General features: G+C 48.3%; 2 protein-coding genes across 2 annotated transcripts; one reads left to right on the top strand and one right to left on the bottom strand.

Moving 5' to 3' along the window:
- Window positions 1–344: 344 nt before the first annotated feature.
- On the bottom strand, window positions 345–8,579 carry sgta (small glutamine rich tetratricopeptide repeat co-chaperone alpha). The gene is made up of 12 exons (XM_086088900.1): window positions 8,349–8,579; window positions 7,257–7,395; window positions 7,079–7,188; window positions 5,768–5,855; window positions 5,588–5,687; window positions 4,959–5,063; window positions 4,039–4,174; window positions 3,895–3,957; window positions 2,162–2,199; window positions 1,861–2,064; window positions 1,373–1,496; window positions 345–593 (listed from the first exon to the last, which is right to left on the bottom strand). The coding sequence occupies exons 2-11, from the start codon at window positions 7,390–7,392 to the stop codon at window positions 1,385–1,387; spliced, it is 1,092 nt and encodes a 363-aa protein (XP_085945026.1). The 5' UTR covers window positions 7,393–7,395; window positions 8,349–8,579; the 3' UTR covers window positions 345–593; window positions 1,373–1,384.
- A 151-nt stretch (window positions 8,580–8,730) lies between these two features.
- On the top strand, window positions 8,731–10,574 carry c11h19orf25 (chromosome 11 C19orf25 homolog). The gene is made up of 2 exons (XM_086088909.1): window positions 8,731–9,293; window positions 9,807–10,574. Exons 1-2 carry the CDS (start codon window positions 9,131–9,133, stop codon window positions 9,968–9,970), a joined length of 327 nt encoding a protein of 108 aa, XP_085945035.1. The 5' UTR covers window positions 8,731–9,130; the 3' UTR covers window positions 9,971–10,574.
- Window positions 10,575–10,822: the final 248 nt, after the last annotated feature.

The following is a 10,822-nucleotide window of genomic DNA, read 5'->3' as shown; positions in this document are numbered from 1 at the left end:
ACCGAGTTTTAAGTCCATGTTTCATCAGAAGAGTTATGCAAATATTGTACTACGGTTGAAAAGTTCCTTAGTGCTACTTTAATACACACAAGACAATTGCTAACATCTGTTTTAAAAACAATCCCCATTTCTGCCACTTTTCTGACAGATGTTGTGGACCAGCTGAAGCAGCAACAACTTATTTGAAATGTTTTTTTTTTTTTAAGTTTTCTAAATAATTTGAAAAAATATTGGTCAGATTCAATTATTAAATAATGGTTAGTTGCAAACATAGTTATCAGGTTCTGTCATTTTTATCGAAAAGTTGAAAGTCGGCGGTCAGCAATCAAAGCGGAGCAAACAGCAGACGTCAAATCTTTTAATAGTTCAGCCTGAAAGACGACCTCAGCACGCACGCACGCACGCGTCCACACTCAAAAGCACACGGTGGGCAGATCGTGGGAGGGGCTTCCTCGAGGAGGCGTGGCCAGACGCGGCGTGGAGGCTCCTCTCATGCACAAATAGTCAGCCGACCGATTCAACTTCCTTCCTGTCGCAAACATCGTCCCAAAGTCCAAAAAAAAGGTCATCCCGGCTCGCCGCTCAAACATGTCCTGCCCGGAAAACAGCACACAAACATCATCATCATCATCATCATCATCATCATCATCATCACGACAAGCAGAGGTGCTGTCACATGACTTGACAGGCATCAGCGTCAAGGGGGCAATTTTAGGCTTGCGACTCAAGTTGAAGGCAAACGGCACCGCAAGAAGAGAAATCCCACTTGATTTTTTTTTTTTTAATGAGCGAGGACATCAAAATTGAGCGCTTTTTGTCACATTTGGACCTTCGTCGTGTTTTTGGATGTGCGGACCTTCCAGGTGCTTTGCAGGCCACAGACGGACGCTTCATACCAAAATGGCAACCATGGGCAAAAAGAGTGCGCTCGAAAATGTTCACATTTTCAGAAAGATTTCATAAATAATAAAAACGGCTTTTTTATTCCTCATTGAACACAATCGATTTGATTCCTTGCTTTTTTTAAGCAATTCTCACATCGGAAGAAAAGTGTACCTGTGAGTGGGCTACTCATGTTGTCCTTGGGGCTGATTTGGACCCCCCGGCACCCGTGTTCCTTTCATCTTGCTCACTCCCACAACCTTCTTGCATAGCTCAACCTTCCGTCACAGCACCGGAAGGAGTGAGACCCAAAAAAGTTCATTGATCGCCATTCAACTTGCCAATCAATCCTATCTCGGCGCTGCTTACAAGTCGGCTCAGCGAGTATTCGCCGTTACTTGACCAGTGAAAACCATGCTAAATCGTCAAAGCGCGATGACTCCCCCCCACCTTCCTGTGAGCGCTACGTTTGATGACAGTGCGCAGTTACCGGGCGCGGGCGTCACGGCTGCTCCTCGTTCCCGGCGCTCGGCATGCGATTGCGTATTTGACTTCTGAGCTGCTCGATGAGTTCTGGATTTTGTTGCTGCATCTGCTGAGCAAACTGCTGACCTCTAAAACACACAAAACACCCGCTGGTTAGCATCGCCGCGCTAGCATGGCGCTAGCATGACGCCACTCGCCAGACCAATGATGACATCATTGGCGAGGCCTCCAACGTCATCAACACTTTTTGTTTCGAAATATGCAACGAGTGTCAAGAAGTTGCGTCCGAGGCTTGTAAGAATCCATCATTTGTGCGTAAACGGCAGCAAAATCAGATATCGAAATTCCCGCTGGCGGTGGGCGTGGCCATATATCAAGGGATGAGCGAGCCGTCCCGTTCATCGTGTACGGAAATCTTGGAATTGGTGTCAGGTTGCGACGGATGACGACAGGAGTGACAGCTGTCAATCAAAGGTCTTTGCGTGTACGTACGCCTGGATGAGTCCTGATAAATCTCCCGTCGGTGCAGCTCCTGGGATGACTCCTCCCCCTCCCGCCGCTGCCGCCGCCGCTGCTAGTGCCGCCGCCGCTCCTCCCTCCGCCCCTCCCGCCGGTGCTCCCGCCGCTGCTCCCGCCGCCGCTCCCGCCATCGCTCCACCGCTGCCGCCGTACGCTCCGGACATCATTCCCGACATCCTGACGCAGCCGGGACACGCCCGTCAGCCAATGGAAAACACACGCACACACACGCACACACGCGCACGCACGCACACGCACGCACGCACGCACTTACATCTGCTGGACTTGAGGGTTCGTCATCAGCGATGAGGCCTGCAACAAACATCAGCTTGCATTATAGTTATTATCCTTATTATTATTATTATTATTAGGAATGTTCCCCATCATAATGCAGATTTTTTTCCCCCCGTCATCTTTTATGGGTTTTTCCGGCAAACTCGAAATTGCCCGACGTGCCCGCCTCAGTTATTTAATCCAAATAAAAAGAAATGACAAACACGACCACGGAAGAAAAAGTCGGAAGTCGGTCGAGACAACGAACGACTGGCACGCCGGGAAGAGGCCTAATATGGGCGTGCTGGTTTTTTTGCACGGTCGTCACAACAGCTCGTGTGTGCGTGAGACGACTGCAGCTCGGGTTCTGAACACAACATTTGAGTCCAGTTCCAAGGACTTGAAACTGTCAGTTGTAGAAACAATTGGACCTGATGCGGGTCAAAAAATCTGTGAAAAGGCCCACGTTTCAAAGTCAACATGGGGAAGCAGCATTTAGCGGTTACGCCGCACACAAATTTGGCTTGCAGGTAAGCAACCATGTGTTGCGAGCACAACAAGCTCCACCCACCAAGGAAGACGTGCTAACCAATCATCAAGCGGGCTCAAAGGATATTTTCATTCTTAAATCGGCGTTTCCCAGAAAATCGGCAATGCCATCCAAGTTTTGCAAATGAGTTGCCATCCAAGTTTTGCACTCGCATCCAATGACGGCCAGCAACTTTTCAGCGATGCGTTGCTTTCAAATCGAACGACGCTTTTCTGTCAATCCTGATTGTTTGGACCGCCTTCGACGGACCGGCAGGAGGATTTCGTTTCAAACTTTAAAGAGGAGTCAAAGCATAAAAAAAAAGTTTGAAATAAAATGTTGTCGCAATGCTAAATGTTGTCGCAATGCTAAATGTTGTCGCAATGCTAAATGTTGTCGCAATGCTAAATGTTGTCGCAATGCTAAATGTTGTCGCAATGCTAAATGTTGTAGCAATGCTAAATGTTGTAGCAATGCTAAATGTTGTAGCAATGCTAAATGTTGTAGCAATGCTAAATGTTGTCGCAATGCTAAATGTTGTAGCAATGCTAAATGTTGTCGCAATGCTAAATGTTGTAGCAATGCTAAATGTTGTCGCAATGCTAAATGTTGTAGCAATGCTAAATGTTGTCGCAATGCTAAATGTTGTAGCAATGCTAAATGTTGTCGCAATGCTAAATGTTGTAGCAATGCTAAATGTTGTCGCAATGCTAAATGTTGTAGCAATGCTAAATGTTGTAGCAATGCTAAATGTTGTAGCAATGCTAAATGTTGTAGCAATGCTAAATGTTGTCGCAATGCTAAATGTTGTAGCAATGCTAAATGTTGTAGCAATGCTAAATGTTGTCGCAATGCTAAATGTTGTAGCAATGCTAAATGTTGTCGCAATGCTAAATGTTGTCGCAATGCTAAATGTTGTCGCAATGCTAAATGTTGTAGCAATGCTAAATGTTGTCGCAATGCTAAATGTTGTAGCAATGCTAAATGTTGTCGCAATGCTAAATGTTGTAGCAATGCTAAATGTTGTAGCAATGCTAAATGTTGTAGCAATGCTAAATGTTGTAGCAATGCTAAATGTTGTCGCAATGCTAAATGTTGTGTGGTCGTTGTTATGAATAATGACAACAATAATGATCAAGTCGTCATGAAATAATCGTTTCCTCATAATAACGAAAGCGTGACTGCTAACGATAACGTGCGCTCACCATGTTCATGAAACCCGGATTACTGAGCAGTCCGGCCAGGTCCACTCCGCCCATTCCCGCCATCTGACAAACACGCACACACGCACGTCAGATGCGCGCGCACACGCGCAAGCGCACACGAGTGTCGACGAGCGTGACGTTTACAGGACTGCCGGCGTCCATCTTGTCCTCGGCGATCTTCAGGTTGGACTTGTAGGTGTCGTTGTCCGGGTCAAGTTCCAAAGCTTTCTTGTAGAAGGTCACCGCCTCCGCGTGCTTGTTGAGGCTCGCCAACGCCAACCTGAAAACGCACACACGCTTGATTGGCCGCCATTTTGCCACCTGGGACTCGCCGCCACAACATTTTCTGCCTTCGGGACGCGGCTCGAGTCGAAAATCGGATGTGGATGGATTTTTTTTAGGCCCGTTCCAATCTTTGCCATACAATACGAGTGGACATATAATTATAGTTAGTTTGGTAAACGTAAAAATAGCTTCAACGAGATTTCGGTTTTTTTTTAAGAAAAAAAAAACATTTTTCATTTTTATTAAAAGGCGTAGTTGACTCATTGAACCATTTTCAGAAGCAACATTTGAATATTTTGTCCAGAATGAATTTGGTAACTTTGGTAAAAAATCGCTTTTTTTCAATTTGCTGTCGGCTGACGATGACATCACGTGTGCTGAGGAAGTCGCGAAGTCGCAATCCAACCAAAATCCAGAAAACGGGTGAGCCGCGAGTGCTCGTTAGCGACTTCCTCAGCACACGTGATGTCATCGTCAGCCGACAGCAAATTGAAAAAAATCGATTTTTTTAAATATACAATTGCACAAGAAAAAGAATGAAGTTATTACACAAAATATGAACTTTTGACTGCGGAAAATGTCTCAATGATTTTGTGAATGTAAAGTTTTGTTTTGCTTTCAGCTGCATTTGCAAGGAGGTCACGTCAGCGCTTCAGCAGACACAAAAAGTGCAACGTTGGCGCTTTTTGTGGGGTTCGGCGTTGCCAAAAGGCAGAAGAAGGCGGGACACGCGAGCGCCGCGCCGCGCCGCGGGTTCTCACCGCGACGCGGGTTCTCACCCCATCCTGCCGTAAGCTTTGCTGTAGTTGGAGTCGATGCCGATGGCCTGCTCGCAGTCCTGCACCGCCCCCGCGTAATTGCCCAGCTTGCTCAGCGCCGCCGCCCTGCGCACGTCACATGAGGGGGGCACAAATCCACATCTGTCACATCTGTCACACGCGTCCGCCACAAAAAAAAAAGAAAAACATCAGAAAATTGGAACCAAGCAGATTTGGACTGGAATGAACATCTGGATATTTTTGTTCCATCATTTCCAAGATGGGAGTCACCTTTTGTTTTCCCAACACGAGGACATATTCAAGTTTCGGAGATGTGAAAATGTTTGTTCATTTACAATCGTTACGGCCTTCGGAACGCAAATCGTGTTTTGTGTGACGACCAAATTGGCAGCAAACAAATGCAAAAAGAGGGACGTCAACACAAACACTTTCAGAAAACCGTCAACGTATATCGATTGCCAAAATATTGACGCGAAGAACGGCAGCCAATTGAAATCGCGTAATCGGTCGGGCCCGGCCCATTATCGGTCACAAACGCCAACGCTCGGAACGACGGGAGCTGCTGCAGGCCACCGCTTGCAGCCAGATGCTCACGCGAAGGCGGAGCGGCGAGATGGCGGCGCGCTGACCTGTTGCAGTAGTAGACGGCGTTCTGAGGGTTGAGGGCGATGGCTTTGGAATAAAACTCCACGGCGGCGCCGTAGTTGTCCACCTTCATTTGATCGTTGCCTGCACGACACGAGTGTTGAGTGTTGAGCAATGCGCGTGCGAAGCGGCGACGTGCGCGTGCGACGCGGGCGTTACCGTACCGTCCGTCTTGAGTCTCTCGGCCTCGGCTTGCTGCTCCTCGCTGACCGTGGCGGCGGCGGCGGCGTTGTTGTTGTTCACCTGCGACTGCTACACACCACAAAAAAAATTCACACGGACGTCATTCGAACTGGAGTCGCGCTTGTTGCTCCGTTTTCACGCATCTCTCATCTTTATGTCCAAAATGGCTCTTGTCTGGCTTTTATTTTTCAGGATTCCCACTTGTAAGTTTGGCGTGCCGCTTCGAGCCGAGGCGGGTGCGAGCCAACCGCGGTCATGTGCTGCCGAGCAGCCAAAGGGATCAAAGAGCTGGATTTCCGCGGGTGCTCTTTTTTCTTGAAGTCATTTTGGGCCAAAACGAGACATCGCGCTTCGTGAAGAGCGCACGGCACGAGCGAGTCCGTCCGTGGCGCACGATGACGTCACGCGCTCTTTCCCGGGATGTTGCGGTACGGGTCGCGCTAACACAACGTAGACGGAAAAATGTCAAACGTTGGACGAGTGTTTACTTTCTACAATTTCATATTTAAGGGCCGTTTTTCTACCATTTTCCCTTTGAATAAATGTAATGAATGAATTTTGAATCCATTTTCCTTTTCATAGATGGCTAAAGAGAGGTCAAAGGTCATGCTAGCACCACCGCAGCGCAGGTGACAGGTAACACCGGCGACAAGCTGCACGAAAGGTTGGAGCGCGTCTCCTCTCCGCCACGCGACAGAGGCAGGAAAGCCCATATTTGGCGCTACAGCAACAAAGTCGCCATTTTGATGCTTCTTTGGAGAAAATGAATCGTTGCTCGGGTCCCAAGTGCAGCGCCACCGAGCGACACAATTATCATATGAATGGGAACATTTGTGGCATCTTATTAAGCCCCCTTTATATCAGCCCCCCCCAATTTCATCTCATTTGGGCAAAAAAACGTGAGTGATTCGGGCAAGTGATGGGAGTCTGAAACGTCACGTGACGTTTGACGCATAACTTGCAGAAGCCGTCGGAACGCCTTCTACAAGTCCTGATCGAAAGCATTGCATTTGCCACCAATTTACATCAGGAAGCGGGAGAGGCGGGAACAAAAGGCAGCAAAGGATGGCTCGGCACGGGAATCCGATCGGAGGCCGGCGTCGACACACCTGGGGCGGACGCTCAAGCAACGAGCTCAGCGTTATTGAGGGATATTTTCAACGGAGCCGCTCGAACGACAAACCGAAGCAAAGGCCCGGGACAAATGTTGACAAAAACGATTGACGAAAATGAGCCACATACTCGTCAAATCAAAGCGAGGCCAATTGTGGCGACATGGCGGCAGCACTCACCGAAATCTGTTGGGTGGCGGAGGCGAAGATCTCGGGTAACGTCAGCGGGACGGCGAGGCTCTGGTCGTCCGCGGACACTTCAAAGGCCGTCTCCAGACATTGGACGGCCACTGAGGAGGGACGCGGTCAGGAAGGATCAAGGCGCGGCTCGCCAACAATGGCGGCGGCGGCGGCTCACCTTCCAGGCTCTCCTGCGCTCCGGACGACAGGTTGCCGGACTGGAGCTGCTCGTGGAGGAAGCGGATGACGGAGAAGGCCAGACGCTTGTTGTCGGTCATGGCGGCACAGGCGGACGCCGCGCAAGCACTCGGCATCAACTTTGGCAAACAAGCACACACATGTCACATGCGTGCAACTGCGACGATAACATTTGGGAACAACACGTCTTGAATTCATTGACTCAAATATTGGCATTTTAAAATGCGCAGTTCTTGAATCGTACCAAACCCCAAGAATCCCCGTTGGTATCCAATCGTCTTCCGTCAAAGGTGCACGCCAGGTAGAAATCCATATAAATGGCTTTGTTGTTTCTTTGGATGAAATGACCTTGAATCGTTGACCTTTTGAGCGTTCGCTTTGACATGTTGTTCCTTGATAGTTAACAAAACAAATGCTACAGTTCGAACACAACGAATCGAACCGGAATCCAGCTGAACAGAATCCTTGCACTTGAACATTTGGCCAGGCTGGCACTTTCAGAATGGATTGTCCGATCGATTACTCGGTAATCGCGCCCTCCCAGCGCAACCCAACATGTTATGGGTGTTTAAAACTCAGATTAACAAGAAGTTGGCCCATAAAATCTTGACTAGTCCCCCACTTGTCCTTGTTTTAGGAAGCTGGAAAAAAAGTGCATTTCCACCGTTTTTACAGATTCGTGACTTCATTCGTATTTTCACTGGACTGAGGTCACTGAAATCGTCTATTAAAAAAAGCGATCTGCTAACGTCGACTTTACAGTTTTAAACACAGCCACTTACTAAGTCGAAACAGAATTCGAACCTGACAGAAAGCAAGAACCGCCTTCCTGAAGCCGGCGTTTGACAAATGCTCGCGTTGTGACGTTCGCCGAATATTGGAAGGTTCGTGGCGAATGTTGTGCTCGAAAAAGAAATAGGATTCATTGTAATCATGTTGTCCACACAAGCAAGCGAACCAACAAGCTAGCAAGGCCACACGCGAAGCTAGCCGCTAACAGGCTAATTGAGCGCATGTGGTGGTGTCACACCGTCCAGGTGGAAATGAAAAAGCAGACAATTGTCTGTCTTACCAAAGGTGGGAAAGCTTGAGACGCGGTCTGGTGGGAGGCTCCCGTGAGAGGAATGCTGACTTTGCTCAGTTTGCCGTTGCTGTTCCTGCTGTATTGACAGACACTCCTTCCTTCTTCCGCTCGGCAAAGCGGAACAAGCGAAAGTTGAGTTTACCGGCGCATGGTTAAGACGTCACAGAGCGACCCGCGCTCCGCTTTAGATGCTTTAGCACCTTCACTGATGCCAAGGCAGTCGAAAAATGTTTGCGAACAAAGACATTCATTAAAAAAGAAAGAAAGAAAAAAGTACAAAATACAAAAGAAATGTTTCCTGATCTCGTCAATCGCGAATCAAACGTCCAAGGCGACAGGTGGCGCCAAACAAGCCCAAAATGAGCGTGACAGTCAAATAATGACAGAAGAAGAAGTTCTGCGACGTTGCATGTTTGAAACGACCTCAAAACGGCTCATCATTTGGCCTGAAAGTGGACTTATTTACAAGTGAACTTTCAAGTGGAATGCAAGTGGATCGGACGGGAGAACGCACGTAAATGAACGGTGACGTCACTTGGACTGCCAAATTCCATAGAGCCAGCAGAAAAGGCAACACGCTCATTTGAGAATTGCTAATCGGTACTCGAGGCGTCCTGGACGCATGAGGCGGTCAAATGTGCTGTTGAGCCTCGCCGGACGTCCTCCTCGTCATCGACGCGGAACTCACTGACTGGCAAACGCAGGTAAGAAACGCCGCGTGTGGGCGGAGCGATCGTCTCGTCGTCCTCCTCGTCGTGCTCTGCGCGGCCATGAACGTCAGCTTGAAAAGCAAGAAGCGCGCGGTCCTGCCCAGCAGACCGTCGCCGCCCAGCGTGGACCGCATCCTGGAGGACGTCAGCCGCGCCGAGCCCGACGACCCGGTCTTCGCCATCCTGCAGCCGCAACAGCAACCACAACCACAACAAACACAACGTGAGGCTCGCACTCGCCTCACCTGCATCAGGCCTCGCCAACCTTTTTCAAAGTCAACGCGACGATGAACGCGAACACCGCTTTGAGGCACACTTCACGAATAACACATTTCCTCCAAATAGTGTAAAATGTCATCGTATATGCGAAGATTTGTCACAATCATTGTGAAACAGATACATATCAATATACATTTTATTAATAGAAATGTCTGCCAATGTTTACTTTTTCAACTGATCACTTTTACAGCCTTCCTAGAAAATCTAAAAAAGGAAAAAGAAAGAAAAGTCAGTGCTACATCGTTGTCAGACTTTGCACCCGTTTTCAGCACTTCCTTCAACAAAGTGGACTTTACAGGGTCTTTTTTCTCCTCATAACTTTATTGAACATTGTAAAGAGATGACATAAACAAATTGTAAACATTACATAAACGCGTTACTTGACAGCATCTTGGTCCAGCCACTGGGACTGGGATTGACGTTGCTTTGTTGCTTTGTTGCTTTGTTGCGTCGTCAGCGGGCGAGGCGGAGCGGACCTTCCGGCAATGTCGGCGTCACGCGGACGTCACGCGGCAACTGCAGGAAGTGGAGTCGCTCCTGACGCGCCAGCGGGACCGGCTGAGGGCGGCGGGCCAGCAACTGGAGCGCCAAGTGGCTGAGGTCAAAGGTGAACTTTGCTGACTGTTCCAAGTGGAGCTACGCCTTCAACTTTTGACCTCACAAGTTGATTGGAGGAAAGCCGTGCAAGTGTTTGACGACCGGACGCCCCCTGGTGGCTGAAGGATGCTTGCGCATGCAAACCACCCTGCAAAAGTCACCAACTGATTGATGACCGAATTAATCAACAATTATTTTGTGAATTTGATGAATGATTTCGAGACCTTGTTTTGACACCAAATTGTCCAAATCCTGCCAACAGTAAATATCTCGCATTTTTGTGTTTGTCCATGAAAGCAAACCGAGTTGATCTTTGTGTTTTCAACGGGAAAACGTCTTCGCCATTATGTGAGCCAAATGAAGTTACATCATTTGCAAAAAGATGCAAACTCTTTTTTTCTTTGAAAACTGAGGCGAATGCATTGCAAGTGTCGCATGAGTTCCTTATCTTGTTTCTTTGACAAATGTCACTCAAGCTGCCACTTTTGAGAGCCCAAGTTGATGTCGCCGCAGTACACCAGAAGGATCTGCGAGCTCAAGTGGCAGGATGAGTCAGCCATTTTGTATTCACACAATGTGCAATATGCAGCAGGTGGCAAAATAAATGCTGTTATTTCTGAGCTGTGTATGCATTTGTGCAAAGTGTTGTCACTCTTGTCAAAGGTTTCGTGAGTAGTGCTCGTTTGCAAAGCTTGTGAAATGTGCAACTTGTCGTTCAATTCTTCTTGAGCGTTACGCAAGAAGTGTATTTCTGTCCCAACCGCTCGCGCACGCAACGTCATGTGGCCAAACCATGCAAACAGGTCAGTGGGCTTCCCGCGCATGCGAGAACATTTGAGCAAGTCGGGGAACATTTTTGCAAGTTTGTCTTAAAAC

The sequence above is a fragment of the Leptonotus elevatus genome, chromosome 11 (genome assembly GCF_054856555.1).
Source record: "Leptonotus elevatus isolate MCC_2025b chromosome 11, RoL_Lele_1.0, whole genome shotgun sequence".
NCBI lineage: Eukaryota > Metazoa > Chordata > Actinopteri > Syngnathiformes > Syngnathidae > Leptonotus > Leptonotus elevatus.
This window is presented reverse-complemented; position numbering and strand designations above follow the sequence as displayed.